This window comes from Puma concolor, chromosome B3 (assembly GCF_028749965.1).
Source record: "Puma concolor isolate L17-30 chromosome B3, mPumCon1.1.hap2, whole genome shotgun sequence".
Classification (NCBI taxonomy): domain Eukaryota; kingdom Metazoa; phylum Chordata; class Mammalia; order Carnivora; family Felidae; genus Puma; species Puma concolor.
In genome coordinates, this window is record NC_141672.1 from 110,288,089 (window position 1) to 110,310,600 (window position 22,512).

The 22,512-nt window shown below is 39.9% G+C and overlaps 2 protein-coding genes and 1 non-coding gene across 6 annotated transcripts in view; 1 reads left to right on the top strand and 2 right to left on the bottom strand.

The window, feature by feature from the left end:
- Positions 1-2,593, top strand: part of DIS3L (DIS3 like exosome 3'-5' exoribonuclease) — a 34,803-nt gene extending 32,210 nt beyond the window's left edge. For all 4 annotated transcript variants that reach the window (XM_086711013.1, XM_086711012.1, XM_086711014.1 and 1 more), the window contains 5 exons: positions 415-569; positions 669-847; positions 1,225-1,370; positions 1,742-1,916; positions 2,005-2,593. In XM_086711013.1, coding sequence (XP_086567139.1) covers positions 415-569; positions 669-847; positions 1,225-1,370; positions 1,742-1,916; positions 2,005-2,313 — 964 coding nt within the window. In that variant the 3' untranslated portion in view covers positions 2,314-2,593. The remainder of the gene's footprint in view (positions 1-414; positions 570-668; positions 848-1,224; positions 1,371-1,741; positions 1,917-2,004) is intronic.
- Positions 2,594-3,852: 1,259 nt separating this feature from the next.
- On the bottom strand, positions 3,853-20,291 carry TIPIN (TIMELESS interacting protein). Its single transcript, XM_025919718.2, has 7 exons — positions 20,154-20,291; positions 19,951-20,029; positions 19,453-19,528; positions 13,865-13,987; positions 13,567-13,630; positions 6,093-6,299; positions 3,853-4,251 (listed from the first exon to the last, which is right to left on the bottom strand). Exons 1-7 carry the CDS (start codon positions 20,281-20,283, stop codon positions 4,061-4,063), a joined length of 870 nt encoding a protein of 289 aa, XP_025775503.1. The 5' UTR covers positions 20,284-20,291; the 3' UTR covers positions 3,853-4,060.
- Positions 12,562-12,695, bottom strand: LOC112856729 (small Cajal body-specific RNA 14). The gene has a single exon (XR_003223272.1).
- Positions 20,292-22,512: the final 2,221 nt, after the last annotated feature.

Sequence of the window (22,512 nt, forward strand, 5' to 3'; positions counted from 1 at the left end):
GGTTTCTTTTACTTGTACACCTCAGGTTTAGTTTAGTTTTGTTTTCTAACTCACTCTGGCTCCATAATTCTTGATTTTCAAAAAGTCCACCCTTTGATCTGTAAGGGATGTTTAAGGTTAAGAGTCTTAGGAATTCATTTCAAGAAGTATTTGATCACCTCCAATGTGCTGGGCATTAACTTAACCACATAGGTATCAGTACATTACTCTTAAAAAGTGTATTTAAATTGATATACTTGCTGTGTTTAAACCTTAAAAGCAAACTAGATTTCTGTAATTGAAAAGAGCTGCTTCTAAAACGTATCCAAAATAAACTTAGTTTCTTCTGAGTGACAAGTGAAGGATGTCCCACACAGTATTGACTTGTAAATTATCGCTTGAGACTAAATAAAAGTTTTTCCGTTTTTTTGTCAGGTCCAATAAAACACTGGCTGATTCTCTGGATAACGCGAATGACCCCAACGATCCCATTGTAAACAGGTTGCTGCGATCGATGGCCACGCAGGCGATGTCTAATGCACTGTATTTCTCCACTGGGTCGTGTGCAGAGGAAGAGTTCCATCATTATGGTGAATGATAGCATTTTCTTTTGTGTGGCCATAACCTTGAGCGAGACATTTAAAAGTATGTCTTTTTGTTGATTTCCATCTTTTGGTTTCCTTTTGAAGGCCTTGCATTGGATAAATATACTCACTTTACTTCTCCAATAAGAAGATACTCAGATATCGTAGTACACCGATTGTTAATGGCAGCCATCGCAAAAGATAAGAAAATGGAAATTAAGGACAATTTGTTCAGCAACAAAGATCTTGAGGAATTATGCAGACATATCAACAACAGAAACCGAGTAAGACAGGATTTTAAGTTCTCTTACCCATCATCTCTTTCACTAGGGGAATATCAGCTTCATTTTGTAGTGGAATGAAGTACCATATATTCTAGCAAGTTAAATGCTAGCATTATTCTAACCAATGAAATAACATGAAAAATCGTAAAGTTTCTTACATAGCTCTCAATATATTTATAAACGAACGCTCTGAAGTAACAATGTGTGTTTAGGAGATTTAAGGATAGGTTAGATATTTTCCCCAAATATCTGAAAAATATTTGTATTAATAATTTTCTAGAATATAGCCTTTTTAGAGACATCTTTGCTGTGGGATTATAAATTCCATGTTTCACCTGGGAATGTCAACATGCTTTGGGTTATGCTTCTTCTTCCAGGCAGCACAGCATTCTCAGAAACAGTCCACTGAGCTCTTCCAGTGCATGTATTTTAAAGACAAAGACCCAGAAAATGAGGAGCGTTGCATATCTGATGGGGTCATATATTCAATTAGAACAAATGGTGTGCTTCTATTTATACCAAGGTATGTTACATCTAACACAATAGTTAAGAAATCATGTAGAATGCAAACAGTCCTTTAGTTATGATTAAAATAGCTATATGAACTATTTATAGGTACATGATATAATAGATGTACATGATGTAATAGAATAATGCACTACATAAGTATAAAGATTAGAATCTAGTACATCTGTTATCAGTGTGCAGATAGGATTTTATTTTCTTATTGAGCAAAATACTTCTCCACCTGCTCAGTGAAATATTTGGAGGTAAATGAGAGGAAAAGTTGTTTTTAATCTAGAAGAGAAACTAACATTCTAGATTAAGTATATAAGATTTGTATACTAAGAATACATTATCTCTGGATTTTTACTCTGGCCATGATTCATTCAGGTTTGGGATTAAAGGTGCTGCTTACCTAAAAAATAAAGATGGTTTGGTGATCTCCTGCGGCCCAGATGGCCGTTCTGAATGGAAACCAGGATCCCTGCAGCGATTTCAAAACAAAATCACCTCTACCACAACAGGAGGGGAATCTGTTACGTTCCATTTGTTTGACCACGTAACAGTAAGTCCGTATCTACATTAAGCCTTGCTTTGAATGTAAAGTATAAAGAATGTGATCTGGTAATAAGCATCTTTCTCCTCTGTGACAGGTGAGAATATCTGTACAGGCCTCCCGCTGCCATTCTGATACAATCAGGCTCGAAATAATAAGCAACAAACCATACATGTCACCAGATACAGAACTATTTCATCAGAGCTCCCTCTTGCTAAAGAGTGATTTAGTGAAAGAAGTAACCAGATCTGTGGAGGAAGCTCAGCTTGCCCAAGAAGTCAAAGTAAACATCATCCAGGAAGATTATCAAAAATACTGCCAAACAAAGGGAAGAAGCCTGTACATGCTTCTAGAAGAGATAAGGGACCTAGCTCTTCTGGATGTTTCGAACAGTTATGGAATGTGAGATATTCTTCTTACTTCATTAAAAGAGCTGTTTTGTGAATGTTTTACCTTCTTTTTAACATTAACATCCAATGTTCTTTGTCACCTAATGTACTAGTTGACTGGAAATGGGTAGATCACAAATGCACAAAACGTTTTCTCATCATTATTAATTACAGCTTCGTTAAAGTGCAATTAGGTCACTGTGGAAACGGATTTTTCAGAAATGAACACATCGTGAATGGTGGCTCTGTAAGTCCGATTGCCAGTCTCTTTTTAATAAACCCAGCATTGATTTTTGATTAGCTTGTCTCAAATCCATTCTTTCAAAATAAGTTAATTTTCCTAGTAACTGCCACACTGGGCCATTTGGGTCATAGACCCCTCTGACATCTGTCAGGTTAACTTTCCGGTTGCCTTCAGATAAGACCTAGTTTAAATTAATGTTACAAAAAAAAAATTTAAAAATATAAATACATAAGGGTGCGTGGGTGGCTCAGTCGGTTAAGCGTCTGACTTCAGTTTGGGTCATGATCTCAGTTCAGGAGCCGCGTACCAGGCTCTGTGCTGACAGCTCAGAGCCTGGAGCCTGCTTTGAATTCTATGTCTCCCTTTCTCTCTGCCCCTTCCCCACTTGAACTCTCTCTCTCCCTCAAAAAATAAACATTAAAACAAAATTTTTTTAGGGGTACCTGGGTGGCTCAGTTAAGTGGCCGACTCTTGGTTTCAGCTCAGGTCATGATCTCAGTTTGTGATACGGAGGAGCCCTGCATGGGGCTCTGCCCTTACAGCATGGGGCCTGCTTGGGATTCTCTCCTACACCTCTCTGTGCCCCTCCCCAGCTCATGCTCTCTCAAAATACATAAACTTAAAAAAATAATCATAAACTTGGTTATCAACATGGTACCTTATCTGTAACTTACCCCTCTATCAAGCTGATAAACTCAGGCAGGAAAAACTCCAATTGGGTCTACCTACCATCTGGTCCTAACACTTGTAGCCTCATATTTGCCATGCCTCAGTCTTCCTTATTTTCTAGATTTTCATTTCTGTATCATTATTGGACATGTTCTTCTCAATCCTTGAACTCTCATCTACCAACTCAAAGGTGTCCTGTGAGTCCTCCCTAGGTGCTATGTGTTCCCCATGATACTTTGCAAGTTTCTCTCCCACCAGTTGTTAAGGTACCAAGGAGCACTGGAACTTCCCTAGCACCCACACAGGCCAGACAATATGTCAGCCTTTCATGTGATGCTTTAAGTATTAAAGTGACTCCTCAAAATATGCATAAGCACATATAAAACTTTAAACATTTTACCAGAAGTGTACATTGCAGAACTAAACAGCAATGAGAAACTTTCATAAAGCCTTTAGAGGCAATTTGTAAGACTTCTATTTCTTTTTAAAAAAGACATTAATATTCATTATATATTTACATCTTAAAAACACCCAATTGTGTGAAAAGGAAACATTCAATGGCACACTAGCAGCAGAAGGTGCTTATTAACTCCTAATCGTTTTCATGTCATATCTATATAAACACTACAGGGAATAAATCAACTCAAATACGAAACGAGTATAATTATAATACCAGATTTTAAACAGGAATCTGTGAAAGTCTTACTACATGAGGATTTTCACACCAAGTAGACAAAATACACAGTAATCTAAAACTTAGAGGATAGCAAGTTAACAGCTTTTCTCTTAGTTGAGGGCTGTCCAACCTCAGTGACATTCCCAGATAAAGCATAAAGTTACCACTATACATTTTAAAAGGATTGGTCCAGTTGTGTTTTCTCTATTTTTAATTCCTCCTCTGCATTTACAACATTGGCAGCAGCATCACTGTGTGGACTGTCGAGAATGTCTTTGTCAAATCTGCTTGATGACTCCTCCTCTTGATCTTCCCCTGTATTAACCTCTTCAATGGTCTCTGCCCCGGGTATGCTCGCTAATGAGTCTGAAAGAGAAATTACTCCTTCTAAGCACCTGATCCAATCTTACCTGATAAATACAAATCTCTCCACAAACTTACATCAGTGGAAATGAAATCTATGATCATTTTCCTAAAAACAGCCATTTTTAGACATGTACAAAGTCCACTCAAAAATGCAAGTCTTGAACTCAAACCTTGAATCATAGCCAAATGCAACTATTTTCATTCAAAAATCATAACTACTAGACAATCGTTTTTAAAAATCAAATGCTCCTTGCAACTCTTGATCTTGGGGTTGAGTTCAAGCCTCAGGCTGGGTGTAGACATTAAAAATAAAATCTATTAAAAATAAATAAAAATAAAAACCAAATGCTCTAAACAGCTAAATGTCAAAGTGACCTCTAGCAAAGAAAATTTAGGATCCTTGTATCTATTTGGCCAAATTTTAAAGTCATATATTATAAATAGAAGATAAACCTTAAAATGCTTATTGCCAGGTATCTTTGATAATGACAGCAAGGAACTGCCATCAGTGATAGTTGTATCTTCATGTAATTTTTCACCTGGTAGGAATAAAATATCCATTTGTAAAGCTGAAGATTAAATTCATTTTAATTGGAAAGAATAATGTAGTGACACAAATTTTCACTTGAGAGTTTTATTATCTTAGGTGAAACTTGTTTTATAACATGATGCCTTCAATACTTAACTGTAATTCTTATTTTCCCATTTCAAAAGGAAAACTACATTGGAAACTGAAAAAGATATATGTGATCCTCCTTCGTGCATTCAAAACCAATTTTCATTATTTTTAAATATAGTTTTGACAAACTTGGTTGTCTAAGTTTCCAAACCCACAGTATATTTTAAAAACAGCAAATTTTGGGGCGCTTAGGTGGCTCAGTCAATAAGCGTCCAACTCTTGGTTTTGGCTCAGGTCATGATCTCACATTCCGTGAGTTCAAGCCCCGCATCGGGGTCCACACTGACAGTGCGGAGCCTGCTTGGGATTCTTTCTCTCCCTCTCTGCCCCTCCCCCACTCACTCTGTCTCTCTCAAAATAAACTTTTTTTTTTTAAACACTTATTTATTATTGAGAGGCAGAGAGAGACAGAGCAAGAGTATGGGATGGGCAGAGAGAGGGGGAGACACAGAATCCGAAGCAGGCTCCAGGCTCTGAGCTGTCTGCACAGAGCCAGACGCGGGGCTTGAACCCACAAACCGCAAGATCATGACCTGAGCCAAAGTCAGACGCTTAACCAATTGAGCCACCCAGGCCCCCTGCAAAATGAATAAACTTCAAAAAATAAATTAAATAAAAATAAAAAATAAAAACAGCAAAATTTAAGACAGTCTTAAAAAAGGGAATGCATCTGATAAGCAAACCGACAGCTAAGTGACAAAATGCAATAAAAAGCAATTAAGGACCTATTTAGGTCATAGCAAATGGCTCTGAATCCTCAAAGGGTACAGAAGGCATTTTGTATGTTTAGGAAGGTACCATAATAATTAACGTTCGTAATTATGACCCTACAGATAAAATATGTGTCACATGCCTTAAGGAGTCAGGGAAGAATATATTTTTGAAAGATTCAGAATCAAGTTTAAGTGATTAAAATAATTGTTCAAGAGGTACTCAGCTATCCAGAAAACCATCCTGGACTCCATTTATTCTTTGAAGATTCCAAATAGCTCTCACATACATACACACACGCATTGCCTCTCTCTCAGATATACATAAACTTAATATACTGTATCAGATTTTTCTATTCCTAGAGGTATTTTGGAGGTAGTAGAGAAGTTAAAATTTCTAACATGTCCCTGATATATTAATGGTAGCACATAAAACCCAGCATAAAATTTACCATTTCCGAGGGACTGACTATTACTCAGTAGCTTTGCCTGCCTTCTTTCCAAGGCCAGTTGTTTATTTCTCTCAATTCTCTGTTGTTCTTCTTCTGTGAGGCTTCTACTGGACTCAGAAGCAAACTTCTCACTTTCCAATGAGCTTGTCAAAAAGGGATCTGATTCGGTAGCAGCTACATCATGTACATTATTTTCTCTTACTTCATCTAGAGTAGAAATCACAGTTAGTACATCCATAGTTAGAAAAAGAGCTTATGCAGCTATTAGTTGAAAACCAGTTTAAAGTAACAAGATGCCAGATCTGAAGAAACAAATTTTTTTCTTCAAATTGTTCTGAGGTGTGAGAATGTTACAAATACAGATTACCCTTGAACAACATAGTAGTTAGGGGCGCCAATAGACAGCACAGTCAAAAATCCACATATAACTTTTGCCTCCCCCAAAACTTATCTGCTAATAGCCTACTGTTGAATACCAATAACATAAACAATTAACACATCTTGTCTATGTTATATGTATTACTCAATTTTTAAAGTAAGCTAGAGAAAAGACAATGTTATTAAAGGAAAGCATAAACAAGAGAAAATACATGTACAGTACTGAACCACAAAAATTCTGTAAGAGGAGGGAGCACCTGGGTGGCTCAGTCGTTACGGGTCTGACTCTTGGTTTCGGCTCAGGTCCTGATCTCACGATTCATGGGTTTGAGCCCTGCACTGGACTCTGCACTGACAGTGAGGAGCCTGCTTGGGATTTTCTCTCTCACTGCCCCTCCCTTGTTCGTGCTCACTCTCCCTCTCTCAACATAAATAAATAAACTTAAAAAAAGAAAAAAAGAAATATAAATCTTTACAACAAAAGAACAATAAATTTAAAAAAAAGAGACCTTTTAAAGTTTTTTTTTTTTTTCAACGTTTATTTATTTTTGGGACAGAGAGAGACAGAGCATGAACGGGGGAGGGGCAGAGAGAGAGGGAGACTCAGAATCAGAAACAGGCTCCAGGCTCTGAGCCATCAGCCCAGAGCCCGACGCGGGGCTCGAACTCACGGACCGCGAGATCGTGACCTGGCTGAAGTCGGACGCTTAACCGACTGCGCCACCCAGGCGCCCCAAAAAGAGACCTTTTAAATCAAATGGTAATACTAGTTTAAAAAAATGCAAGAAGACAAAGCAAAAGTTCTTAGTTATGATGAGAAAATATTTTCTGCTTGGGCTAATAAAAGAACTTAAAAGAATCCAAAGGATATTCTTGTTTTACATCCGACAAAAACAATTTAATAGCTTACTATAATGCCTGTATGATACACAGTAGTAATTTTATGTTGGCTAATTTTTTTTTTTAATTTTTTTTTTCAACGTTTATTCATTTTTGGGACAGAGAGAGACAGAGCATGAACGGGCGAGGGGCAGAGAGAGAGGGAGACACAGAATCGGAAACAGGCTCCAGGCTCTGAGCCATCAGCCCAGAGCCCGACGCGGGGCTCGAACTCACGGATCGCGAGATCGTGACCTGGCTAAAGTTGGATGCTTAACCGACTGCGCCACCCAGGCGCCCCTGTTGGCTAATTTTTTAAAAATATTTATTTTGAGAGTGAAAGAGAGCATGTGTGTGAGGGAGGGGCAGATAGAGGGAGAGAGAGAATCCCAAGTAGGCTCCTCACTGTCCATGCAGAGCCCAACCTGGGACTGGATCCCACAAACCATGAAATCATGATCTGAATAGAAGTCAAGAGCTGGGCACTTAACCAACTGAGCCACCCAGGTGCCCCTAAGCTAATTTTTAATAGGGTAAATAAAACTCAGACACAAAGTGAAATGGGAGGGGTGCCTGGCTGGCTTAATAAGTGGAGTGTGTAACTCTTGATCTCAGGGTTGTGAGTTTGAGACCCACACTGGGTGTAGAGATTACTTAAAAATAAAATCTTTCAGGGGCACCTGGGTGGCTCACTCAGTTGGGCATCTGACTCCAGCTCAGGTCATGATCTCACAGCTCATGGGTTCAAACCCCATGTCGGGCTCTGTGCTGACAGCTCAGAGCCGGAGCCTGCTTCGGATTCTGTGTCTCCCCCGCTCTCTCTGCCTCTCCCCTGCTTGCGCTCTGTCCCTCTCTCCCCCTAAAATAAATAAATATTTAAAAAAAATTTTTTTAATAAAATAAAATCTTCCAAGGGCGCCTGGGTGACTCACAGTTAAGTGTCTGACTCTTGATTTCAGCTCAGGTCATGATCTCATGGTTGTGGGACTGAGCCCCACACTGGGCTCAGCATGGAATGTGGAATCTGCTTGGGATTCTCTCTTTCTCCCTCTCTCTCTGCCCCTCCCCTACTTGTACTTGTTTGCTTTCTCTCTCTCAAAATAAATAAACTTTGAAAAAAAAATAAAATCTTAAAAAAAAAATGAAAAGGAATAGAAATTTAGAGATCTATGAACATATTTCCACGTGAATTTAAAAAATAACTCAGGGGTGCCTGGGTGGCTCAGTCTGTTAAGCATCCGACTAATAATTCAGTGCTGTCTATATTAGTCTCAATAAATTCTTTTTTTTTTTTTTTTAAGTTTACCTATTTATTTGGAAAGGGGGAAGGAGGAAGGGAGGGGGCAGAGAAAGAAAAAGACGGAGGGATACAGAGAGAGAGGGAGAGAGAGAATCCCAAGCAGGCTCCAAGCTGTCAGTGCAAAGTCTGATGTGGGGCTTGAACTCACAAACTATGAGATCATGACCTAAGCTGAAATCAAGAGTCGGACACTTAACCAACTGAGCCACCCAGGTGCCCCTAGTTTTAATAAAGCTTTAAAGCCCTGTACACCAATAATCCTCAAAGTAGGATGCCCCTGAAATGATCCACAGTGGTATGGAAAGTAAATATTGTATCTTCCATTTATATTTCATTTAAGAATTAAGAAAAATTGTCGTACTGAATTAAAGACAGGCAGTGACAAATTATCATTCATCCATATGACAAGCAGTTAGTTCCACCTGTAGAAGGGTAGGAGAGCTGGGCCCTTGCTCATGTTTTGAATTTCAGCATATTGTGACATAGAGCTGATTCGGATTGCCCAGTTAACTGTCTAGTTTTAATACAAAATGCATAAGTGATAGCTTAAAAATATTTCTGCAAAATAATATGTAGAAGAGAAGGTAGACAGAAGATAATAGAGATACAAGCAAGAACTAAGAAAACGGCAAAGCTGACATTTCACCTTCTCCCTACATCATTCACATCACAGGGTTAAAAAAAAAAAGTCCTGGGGCGCCTGGGTGGTGCAGTCGGTTAAGCGCCCGACTTCAGCCAGGTCACGATCTCGCGGTCTGTGAGTTCGAGCCCCGCGTCGGGCTCTGGGCTGATGGCTCAGAGCCTGGAGCTTGTTTCTGATTCTGTGTCTCCCTCTCTCTCTGCCCCTCCCCCGTTCATGCTCTGTCTCTCTCTGTCCCAAAAATAAATAAATGTTGAAAAAAAAAATTTAAAAAAAAAAAAAAAAAAAAGTCCTCTGATCTGACAAGTAGACAAAAAATTTCTATCAAGAAGACCATTTGAAATATGAATTTACATACATTGTGCCTTGAGGTATTAGCTAATGTAGTAAAAACCATCACAACTAGCAAAACATTTTAGGACAAAGATAAACCTTTACAATTATTCCAGTGGTTTAAAATCATATGATAGTTAATTTTACAATCCAAATCCCTTTTGAGGTTTCTTCCTTGACAGTGAAAGACAAAAAGCAATACACTTGACCTTCCAGACATGGAAAAAAAAATGTGGCCAGAAACCAAAATCCATTCCTTTGTCAGGAAATATTGATGGAAGACAGACAGAAAACATTGCTAGAGAAGTTAAGAAACAAATATTAGAACCAACTATGCAATTTTGGGATATCTAATACGCTTCACCATCCATGGCTTACAGGATTCCAAATTAATGATAATGAAATACATATCGAACTACTGTTTTGTGGGTCATGAAAGGAAAGATCTCTTCAACAGTAAATGACCTCTTTAATACAATGTTATGTGGAAAAACAACGGGAACATAATCACTGATGGAGCTTCAACTGATAAAAATGGGAGTAAAAAAAAATTAGAACCACACATGAAATTCACTCACTGCAACACTCATAGGCAAGCCACTGTGGCAAAGAAGCTAAAGACAAATATTCAATGTGCTACAGGATGCCATCATTTCGGCACACATCAACTACCAGATAAGCAAATATGCAATAATTATTAAAGGGAAGTAGTGCTATGGGAAAAAAAGGATAGAGGAATCAGGACTGGGGGTGGGAGTACAACTTTAATAATGTGGCTGGAGAGACTTCACTGAGTTGACATCCGAGCACAGTCTGAAGGAGGTAAGAGAGCCATGGAGACTGGGGGGCGGGAAAGACAGAGGACGTGTTCAAGGCAGAGTGTAAGAGTGCAAAAGCCTTAAGACAAAAATGTGCCTGGCAGGTTGGAGGAACAGCTAGGAGGCAAGTGTTGTGGAAGCAGTGTGAGTGGGGAACTGTAAATGATACAGTCAGAGAGGCAAAAGAGGCAGGGTAAGGAATAGATACTGTAGGGCCAAGTAGGACATTATAAGGATTTTGGCTTTTGCTTTGGATGAAATAAGGAGCCACTATAGGGCTTTGAGCAGAGGAGTGATAGGACTATATGTCTGTCAAAAATATAAAAATATAACCCCTGATTAAAAAAAATTTTTTTTTAACTTTTTATTTATTATTGAGAGACAGAGCATGAGCATGGGAGGGGCAGAGAGAGGTGGAGACACAGAATCCGAAGCAGGCTCCAGGCTCTGAGCTGTCAGCACAGAGCCCAACACGGGGCTCAAACTCACTAAATGTGAGATCATGACCTGGGCCGAAGTCGGTCACCCAACCAACTAAGCCACACAGGCGCCCCAACCCCTGGTTAATTTTTAAGAAAAATGATTGAAAAAGGTAGATGACAATTTACTTGTAAACTTCGACCAAAAATCCTTGCATTAGTGAATGGGATTGGAAAAGGGATACCGAGAGTCATGAAGTGCGGTGTGTGATACTCTATTTCCGTTTGGATGCATCTTAATAAGGTAAAACCAAGATTGGGTGGGAAAATACTGTATCTACACCCCACCTTCAAATCATCGATCAAGTATCAGCACAAGATTTTTGGAAAAAAAAAAAAAATCAGTAGAATATTCAATCATATTGTTCTCACTTTAAAACCTCATAATGATGTTTTGGTGAAAATAAAAATGTGCACTATTTACCATATCCATTTAACATGTATTATAAAAACAAATAAAATGCTCAAAACATGTACTGTTACAGCCCCTTATCCAAAAGATTTGGAATCTATCCTCTTAGGATACAAAGAAAACAGATACAACAAGGCTGTGTGATATAGGCCTCTTCTATGTACCCAGTATTTCAGCCTGCCTGTAATTCCATGACTAGTCCTGTGTTAATTTATGCCTCTGCATGAGTCCCTCTCTCCAAAATCACCTTTGCCTGGACTCTACTCCGTATCATTCAAAGGACTTGTGATACGTCCTCTGTGAATCTTTCCCCTCCCCTAGGTAAAATCAACTATGCTCTCCTTTGCACCCTACCCTGTGCCCTATTCATATTTCTAATTCTAGCACCTATCAGAACAGAGGCAGTGTTATATCTCACTCGTTCACTAGTCTGTCAGCCCATGAGCCAAGGGGTCTGAACTTATTCATCTTTATCCCTGAAACTTTAGCACACACTATGCAACTCAAAAAGTGCTGAACAATCTACCCCAGTGGTATGTGCTATGGAATATACTGTCGTTACTAATTCCTTTTTATTTACCAAATCCCATGCCACTGACACATACCATATGTTACCAACATATTTACAAAAAAATTTTTTAATAGTTTTTATTTATTTTTGAAGGAGAAAGAGACAGAGCATGAGCGGGGGAGGAGCAGAGAGAGGGAGACATAGAATTTGAAGCAGGCTCCAGGCTCTAAGCTGTCAGCATGGAGCCTGGTGTGGAGCTCGAACTCCCCAACTGTGAGATCATGACCTGAGCTGAAATTGGATGCTTAACTGACTGAGCCACCCAGGCGCCCCGTTTTACCAAAATATTTAAATCTTGGATTATTTAAATCACAATCCTTCACATTTTTTTTTTAATTTTTTTTTCAACGTTTTATTTTATTTTTGGGACAGAGAGAGACAGAGCATGAACGGGGGAGGGACAGAGAGAGAGGGAGACACAGAATCTGAAACAGGCTCCAGGCTCTGAGCCATCAGCCCAGAGCCCGACACGGGGCTCGAACTCACGGACCGCGAGATCGTGACCTGGCTGAAGTCGGACGCTTAACCGACTGCGCCACCCAGGCGCCCCAACAATCCTTCACATTTTTAAAGGCAGTTTATAAATAACTTTGCGGGATTCTAAATGCAGCCTGTATTTTCTACATCTATTAAAAGTTTAAAAGACAAAAATAAACAAACATGTATGGAGCCATCGCACAGAAAATCTGATAACTATACAGACCCTGTCGGCAGGAACCATGTTTTGATGTGTGTGACTGCCTATGGTTGCATTGGACAACTAACAAATGCAATCGATACCAGGAACAGTCACATAGGTCTTACTAAAATCCTATAGACATCCTCCTTAACTTACAATGGGGTTACATCCTGATGGGCCCACTGTAAGTTGACAATATTTAAAGTCAAAACGGATTTAATATACCTACCCTACCTTAAACATGCTCAGAACATGCACATCAGCTTACAGTTAGGCAAAATCATGTAACACAAAGTCTATTTTATAATAAAGTGCTGAATATATCATGTAATTTATTGAATACTGTACTAAAGTAGAAAACAGAATGCCTGTCAGTGTTATCTCGGTTGTTTACCCTCATGATCACGTGACTGACCAGGCAGTGTGGCCACCGTTGCTCAGCATCACGAGAGAGTGTCCTAGCACACACCACCCAGGAAAAAAATCAAAATCTGAAATTCTAAGTATGGCTTCTACTGAATGCCTATCACTTCTGTACCATCATACAGCTGAAAAATCATTTCAATCAAACCATTGTTAAGGACCATCTATGTACAGGATCTGTACTCTTAAAAGTAAACTATCTCACCATCAAATTATTCTAATTCCCCAAAGCCCCTTCTTAGTTGTGTATATGTATATGAACACTCTATTTTGTCATTTATTCTCATTAACAAGCACCACAAAGGATCGACGGGTCACCACCTGACTTCTCAAAAGCTCAAGGTCTGTGACGAAATATATTTTTACAACATCTCTTAATGGCACTGCAGTCATGTCTTTAAGAAACAAGTATTAAACAACACATACCAAGGCATCTCAATTCATTCCTATTTACTGTAATTATATACACAATATAGACGAAGAACTCTGCTTAATTTACCCATACCCCAACTAAATCTATTTCTAAAGCAATATTATTATATTAATAAACCTATATTCTTACCATTATTATTAATAAAATCTTCATGTAAAATAGGAAGGTCAAGTCGAATTCGTTTTAAACAAGTCTGAAAATAAAAGATATTTTTATACTTTCACCAGTAACATTTGGGGGAAAATGATAATTTATTCAATTCGTAGTTTCAAAAAGGGTGTTCTTCAAATAAGTACTATTAATTTCCTTTCTCTCTACCAAGAGAGATTTGCAAATGAAAATGCAAACAGCTACTTAGCCTCAACTGAATCCATACTTGGCAGGATTTAGCATTGTGAATGATATTCATAATCATCTCAACACCTACCTGAACTTCCTTTTTACTTCCCAGGTATTCAACTCTGTCAATAAAATCCTCAAACTGCAGTTTAGGGAATAGCCTATGTGCCCAATGCTCCATGTGTCTGATTAGCGTTTTCAAGTCTTCAGCCTGGCACATAAAAATAAAAATGATAAATAGAAGATCCATTCTCACAACTGACCTTGTCAGCAGATTTTAGAATTGAATAGTAATGCCAAAGTCACTGGTGTCATTTTATATTTATATGGTTAAGAAACTTTTGAAGAAACTTTAAGAGAAATATTTATTGAGCTTAGAGAACTGCAGTCTGAAAGAGCACTAGATACACGTTTTAAAAAAAAAACAGTACGAAAACTTAAAAGTTAAAAGATAATCATGTGTCTTTTCAGAACTGTAAAGTAACATATGAAAATAAGCTTTAATAAAATATGTCAAGGTATCTTTTAGGAATAACTAAACAAAATGACAGGTCCCTAAATCATATATAGAAAACAAAGTACTGAGAATTCAGCACTGTGAAAATATATTCAGAAATCCCAAGGGCAAAGTACAAAGACTAGCAACAACAGTTTAAATGTTCTCAGAGCACACTACCTATATATGAAATTTCAATTTAACATTAAAAATTTTAAATGAAAATGAAAAACAAAGTTTAATAAGCTGAACTAATGAATGACAAAATTCTAAATTCCTGGTTTTACTATAAAATATTTACTTCTTCTCTTAACGTATTTTTTTTTTTTAACATTTATTTATTTTTGAGAGAGAGACAGACAGACAGAATCCAAAGCAGGCTCCAGGCTCTGAGCTGTCAGCACACAGCCCAACACGGGGCTGGAACTCACAAAACCATGACCCAAGCTGGAGTCAGATGCTTAACCGACTGAGCCACCCAGGTGCCCCGATAGTATTTTTTTTTTAATTTTTTTTTAACATTTATTTATTATTGAGAGACAGAGAGACACAGAGCATGAGCAGGGAAGGGGCCGAGAGATGGAGAGACAAAGAATCTGAAGTAGGCTCCAGGCTCCGCGCTGTCAGCCCAGAGCCCGACCCGGGGCTCAAACTCACAAACCCAGATGCCCCATCCAACAGTATTTTAAAATAGAGTAGTCAGGGGTGCCCCGGTGGCTCAGTCGGTTAGGCGTCTGACTTCAGCTCGGGTCATGATCTCACAGTTCCTGGGTTTGAGCCCCGCATCGGGCTCTGTTTTTTTTTTTAATGTTTATTTATTTTTATTATATTATTCATTATGTCTAATTTATTATTATCGTTATGTATACATTTATATAATTATACTATATATTATACATTATTATATATAATTGTATTATATATTTACCATCATATACTATTTATATATTTATTATAATTTATTATAATTTATTTATAATTATATTAATAATTATTATTATTGTAAATAATTTATTTATATTTATTTTTGAGACAGAGAGACAGAGCGTGAACAGGGAAAGCAGCAGAGAGAGAGGGAAGACACAGGATCTGAAGCAGGCTCCAGGCTCTGGGCTGTCAGCACAGAGCCCGACGCGGGGCTTGAACTCACAAACCGTGAGATCACGACCCAAGCTGAAGTCGGTCGCTTAACCGACTGAGCCACCCAGGCGCCCCCACAAAAAATTTTTTTAATTAAAAAAAAAGAGTAGTCAAAAGCACAGGCTCCGGGTCAGACTGCATAGATTCAAATCTCAATTCTACCACCCCTAGGGTTGGTAGATAAAAATCAACTATGCTCTCCTCTGCACCCTACCCTGTGTGTGACTTTAAACAAATCACTTTACCTCTATGCCTTCTTCTTCATGTATAAAATAAGAATAATATTATACACACTTTGTAGGGTTATGAGGAATAAGTGATACAAGTAAAGTGCCTGACATAAAGTATGCACTCAGATACTGGCTATTATTGTTGTTATCTGATCTTGTCTAAGAAGCCAGTGGTCAAGCCTACCAGTCACTAACCATGTAATACTAAGAGCATGTGTTATCCTTCTCATTCTGATAATAAATATAAAAGGTTTCTTTTAATCCAATCACCTAAGATTATTTCCCAATTGTTGGGTGTAGCTGGTCAGTCACCTCACAATGTCATGTTAGACGGAAGGGTCACAAGAGAAACACCCAAATACAGTAGGATGTCCTAAGCCATACACGGAGAAAAAAGCAGTAAGAACTCAACTTTGTGAGAAAATAAGAATTTCCCACGGCAAAGTACAGAAGACTAAATAGCATAAACTCTCAGAGCCTACCCTCACTCAGTGAAAAAACGCAAAATTTTTATCCTTCATATACTCATTTACGCTAAAAAAGTACTTATGGGTTTCTTTTTCATGGTTTTTCTTTTTTTTTCTTTTTTTTTTTTTAAATTTTTTTTTTCAACGTTTATTTATTTTTGGGACAGAGAGAGACAGAGCATGAACAGGGGAGGGGCAGAGAGAGAGGGAGACACAGAATCGGAAACAGGCTCCAGGCTCTGAGCCATCAGCCCAGAGCCCGACGTGGGGCTCGAACTCACGGACCGCGAGATCGTGACCTGGCTGAAGTCGGACGCTTAACCGACTGCGCCACCCAGGCGCCCCTCTTTTTTTTTTTTTAAAGTAAACGTGAGACTTTAACTCACAATCCCAAGATCGCGTCCCATGCTTCACTGACTGAGCCAGCCAGGTGTCCTTCTCTTTTTTTTTTTTTTGAGATGGGTATGGTTTTATTATTATTATTTATTTTTTTTTTTTTTGAGAGTGCACGCACATTCATGAGGGTGAGGGAGGGGCAGAGTGGGAGAGGGAGGGGCGGAGAGGGAGGGAGGGAGGGAGGGAGAGGGCGTGAGAGAGAGACAGAATCCTAAGCAGGCCCCAAGCCCAGCACAGAGCCCTATGCACATTCATGAGGGTGAGGGAGGGGCAGAGTGGGAGAGGGAGGGGCAGAGTGGGAGAGGGAGGGAGGGAGGGAGGGAGGGAGGGAGGGAGGGAGAGGGCGTGAGAGAGAGACAGAATCCTAAGCAGGCCCCAAGCCCAGCACAGAGCCCTATGCAGGGCTCAATACCCCAACCTGAGCCAAAATCAAGAACTGGAAGTTTAACCAACTGAGACACCCAGGCACCCCCATCCTTTTTTTGAGATGGGTATGTTTTAAAATATCCTGATTTAGGGGAGCCTGGGTGGCTCAGTCAGTTAAGCGTGTGACTTGGGCTCACATCACGACCATGCATCTTTTGAGTTAGAGCCCCACACTGGATTCTCTGCTGTCGGTGCAGAGCCAGCTCTGGATCCTGTCTCCCTCTCTCTCTGCCCCTCCCTCACTGGCACTCCCTCTCTCAGAAATAAACATTTAAAAAAGATAAAATATCCTGATTTACATTTAGTTTCGTGCCAAAATAGGACACAGACTTCTACTCTCTCTTCCTATCCACTGAAGCTGAGCAAAGGTACAATTTTTCAGCCTCCCAGGTTTGAAATCTTGGGATTTTTAATTTTTAATTGAATTTATTTTTCATTGTTTATTTATTTTGAGAGAGCAAGAGAGTACAAGAGCAGGAGAGGGGGAGAGAGACTCCCAAGCACGTTCCATGCTGTCAGCGCAGAGCCAGAAGTGGGGCTTGATCTCATGAACAGAGAGATCATGATCCAAGCAGAAATCAAGAGTCGGATACTTGACTGATTGAGACACCCAGGTGCCGTGTTTTTAACTGAATTTAATTTTATTTTTCAAAGTAAGCTCTACGCTCAAGGTGGAATTTGAACTCATGACCCCAAGATCAAGAGTCACACTCTCTACAGACTGAACCAGTCAGACACCCTTCTTGGGATTTTTTTTAAGTTTTTTTTAAATGTTTATTTACTTGGGCAGGGGGAGGGGAGAGGGGGGCAGAGAGAGAAGGAGACACAGAATCCGAAGCAGTCTTCAGGCTCTGAGCTGTCAGCACAGAGCCCGACGAGGGCCTCGAACTCATGGACCACGAGATCATGGCCTGAGCTGAAGTCACTTATTCAACTAACTGAGCCACCCAGGCACCCCGAGACTATTTTTGACTCCCTTTTTTTTTTTTATCTCCTTCTATCCAATTGTCTAAGTACCATATGTTGTTTCTCTCTCTACTACTGCCCTATCAGGCTATCTTTACCTTATTCATCATCAACTTGGTAGTGCAACAGCTGCCCCCTTCCAGCCTCTTCCTCTTTCCAATTATCCTGCATACCACACCAAGACGGTGCTCACTGTTGTATTAACGTTACTCTAGCTGGGCTATGAAAGGGGAAGTCTAAGCTCTGCCTTTAACTATTGGCAATGGACACTTAAAACTCTAATAAAACTCCATTTCCTTAATAACTAGATAATAGAACCAATACCTACCCCAACAGGTTGAGAATTAAAGAATATATTTGTGGGGCGCCTGGGTGGCGCAGTCGGTTGAGCGTCCGACTTCAGCCAGGTCACGATCTCACGGTCCGTGAGTTCGAGCCCCACGTCAGGCTCTGGGCTGATGGCTCAGAGCCTGGAGCCTGTTTCCAATTCTGTGTCTCCCTCTCTCTCTGCCCCTCCCCCGTTCATGCTCTGTCTCTCTCTGTCCCAAAAATAAATAAACGTTGAAAAAAAAAATTTTTTTTAAAAATAAAGAATATATTTGAAAATACTTCAGAAACTACAAAGCTTTACAAAGATATCTGCAAAAAATCGTATCTATACTGTACATGATTCAGAGAGAAGAGACTTTTGGGGCACCTGGGCGGCTCAGTCAGTTAAGCATCCGACTTTGGCTCAGGTCATGACCTCATGGTTTGTGGATTCAAGCCCCACACTGGGCTCTGTGCTGGCAGTGCAGAGCCTGCTTGGGATTCTCTCAAAATAAATAAATTTAAAAAAAAAAGATAAGAGACTTTTTTCTAATTTTTTAATATTTTATTTATTTTTGAAAGAGAGAGCGAGCGTGCGCGAGCGTAAGAGGGACAGTGGGGGGAGGGGGTGCAGACACAGAATCTGAAGCAGGCCCCAGGCTCTGATCTGTCAGCACAGAGCCCAGTGTGGGGCTTGAATCCACAAACCATGAGATCATGACTTGAGCTGAAGCTGGACCCTTAACCAACCAAGCCACCCAGGCGCCCCAGGAGACTTTTTAAACGTACATTTGGACAGTGATCGACAGTTCTTAAATGTCTTCATTTTTCAACAACTTAACTGATGCCTACTATGAATCAGACACATATGACAAGATAAGTATCATATCTTAGGGACACGTAAGTGATTGATACAGGTAAAGTCCTTGCTCTCCTGAAACCTAAAATTTATCTTTAATGTAGACTAAGTAAATTATATTCCTAGAAATTATAAAGTATAAAATCAGAGCTTACAGACTTAGAGATGATTTTCCTAAAGCCATACAAGGGCACAAATTAGACTGTAAGACAGGTTTCTGATTCTTCAAGCAGTGCCCTTTCCACTACATCTCAGTTTCCCAAGAGATACAATGAATGATAGTATCTGTGGCACATTCTAAGACTCCTCAGAACATGGTAATGGGCCCACAGTTTTACCAATATTTGAAAAAACAAAGGTCTAAAACAAAAATCAGACATTTCTTACCTCATAGCCTTTACCTTTGAATTTTGCCTTATCAAACACATGCCGTAATGCCGGAAGCCCTCTCTCTGAAATTAATCTGTAGAGAGAAATAGGTTTTGAATTTCCAGTTTGCTAGAGCCATCAAGGAGAAAAAGCAAAACCGTAAGAAGAAAAAATATTATCTGAACTGAAAAAATATGTCTTTAGAAATAACTGATCCCCCAATCAGCCCAACTAAAAGTTGGTGCTTTTTTCCAAATGTTTATTTGTTTTTGAGAGACAGCGCAAGCCAGGGAGGGGCAGAGAGAGAGGGGGACAGAGGATCAGAAGCAGGCTCTGGGCTGACAGCAGCGAGCCTGATGCAGGGCTTGAACCCATAAACTGTGAGATCACGACCTGAGCCGAAGTCAGACGGTCAACTGACTGAGCCACCCAGGTGCCCCCTAAAAGTTTTTAATATAAGGGGAAAAAAAAAATGTAAAGAAAAAGTATAAATGTTTAAGAAAATAGTCAATGTACCTCTGAGCATCCAGCCTGGGTATATTCCGTTTAACTGTTCTCTTTGGAGGTACAGGAACAGGTGCTCCTCTCCCTAACTCTGGTGAAATATATTAAGATTTAATATTACTTAAATAATTTAAGTGTCATTTACAAAATGTCTCATTTCTATGCTGATAGATGGATAACAGAACGTGGGCACTCTTTTGGAACTCCATACAGACCTTCATCAGGTTCAGCTCCCTCACCATCTTCTCTCTGTGGAGACGCTGGAGGTGGGAAAGGAGGAAAAGTTTCATCTTCCACATGCTCATAATCTGGTAGGTCAATCAAGCCATTCTGTGGTTCCAGCATCTTTTCTTCTACAAGAAAAAATAAACATGTTTATTCATCCAAGTAATCTATTATACAGTTAAGTTCTACCCGCAGCAAAATGCACGTGTTTCAGTCAGTTAAACCACATTTCAAACTCGTATCATGAAAAGAATAGAAAGTGGTTATAGGAAAAATAGAACTGGGTTAGAAATCAAAACCGGGGCACCTGGGTGGCTCAGTCGGTTAAATGTCTGACTTCCACTCAGGTCATGATCTCATGGTTCATGAGTTCAAGCCCTGCATCGGGCTCTGTGCTGAGGGCCCAGAGCCTAGAGCCTGCTTCAGATTCTGTCTCCCTCTCTCTGTGCCCCTCCCCCACTCCATCTCTGTCTCTCAAAAGTGAATAAACATTAATAAATAAATAAATAAATAAAAACTAAGGTTTAAAAAAATTTTTTAACATTTATTTTTGAAAGAGACAGAGTGCAGGCCTGATGCGGGGCTCAAACTCACGAACTGCGAGATCATGACCTGAGCCAAAGTCAGACGCTTAACCAACTGAGGCACCCAGGAGCCCCAAAACTGAGTTCTAATGTAGACCCTGCCGCTCAATAACTGCGTGGTTTCCAGCAAATCATTTTACCTCAACTGTTGAGTCTCCCTTATCATAAAAAGATGATTTTGACTTTTCAGAGGGTTTCAAACTGTGGTCCAAATGGATATGACATCGGCAGGGTTCAGATACCTCGCCCCCACTTCAACCAGAGCAGCTTTTTAAAAAACCTGTTTACATACTGGTCTTCTAGGTAAGGTTTCCTTTGAAAGAAGAGAAATAAACAATCCTCAGGTTGATAACTTGAAAGAATGTTTTTCAGTACCATCTAACTTGACCCCTCAGCAACATCTCACACTTTTGATCAGTTCCTTTTTCTGGAAGTGTTTTCATTGACTTCTGACACACAGTACTCACCTGGTTTTCCTCCCTCTCTGGACAGTCCTCCTGGATCTTCTGTGCAGATTCATCTTCCCCTAACCTGGTCAGTAAGCATTCAAGGCTCCATCCAAGCCTCTTCACTCATTTATGCACACTGCTTTAATAATCATTTGTAGATGGCTAATTTTTCTTTAATTTTTTTTTTTTTTGGCATAGGCAAATTTTATTTCTACGGTAGATTTAATTTTTTTTTAACATTTATATATATATATATATTTTTTTTTTTAATTTTTTTTTCAACGTTTATTTATTTTTGGGACAGAGAGAGACAGAGCATGAACGGGAGAGGGGCAGAGAGAGAGGGAGACACAGAATCAGAAGCAGGCTCCAGGCTCTGAGCCATCAGCCCAGAGCCTGACGCGGGGCTCGAACTCACGGACCGCGCGATCATGACCTGGCCGAAGTCGGACGCTCAACCGACTGCGCCACCCAGGCACCCCAACGTTTATTTATTTTTGAGAGAGAGAGCATGAGCGAGCACGAGTTGGCGGGGGGGGGGGGGGGGGGGGGGGGGGGGGGTTGGGAGACACAGAATCTGAAGCAGGCTCCAGGCTCTGAGCTGTCAGCACAGAGCCCGACGTGGGGCTTGAACTCAAAGACTGAGAGATCATGACCTGAGCTGAAGTCTGACGCTTAACCAACTGAGCCACCCAGGGGCCCTAGATGGCTAATTTCTTATCTCTCTACCCTAGGCGTCAAATCTGAGCTCCAGATCCCTACTTCTCATTTTACAGCTCTTAAATTTCTCAAAAGCACCTACAACTTACCATGTACAAACCAAACTTGTAAATTTTCCCAATTCAGTGAATGACATCTATTCAGGTATGCAAATAAGAAACTTGTAAGTCACCTTTGATACTTCCTTCCCCCATCCTACATATCCTGTCCATTTTTCTTCCTAAACATCCGTTCAGTCTTCCCATTTCTCCCTACCTCTACAACTGCTTCCCACATTTCTTGCTTGGGTTATTCGATTACTCATAACCGCTTTGGCCTTTTTCAAACCATTCCCCCTATTATTACACCTAGGTTGAAGCTCTGAAAACGTAAAGCCAGTCACATGATCGCTTGGCTTAAATACTTAAATAGCTTCCTGCTGCGCTGAAGCTAATAATAAAACTCCAAGCCCCTGGGTTGGCACCTTCCTACTTCTCCAGCCTCACTTCATTCCACTCTGCATGCTCTTTTCTTTCTTTCAGTCCCTTGAAAGAGCCATATCCCTCAGGTCACAAGTCCTTTGCTAAGGCTGCTTCCTATCTAGAAGGCTCTTCCCA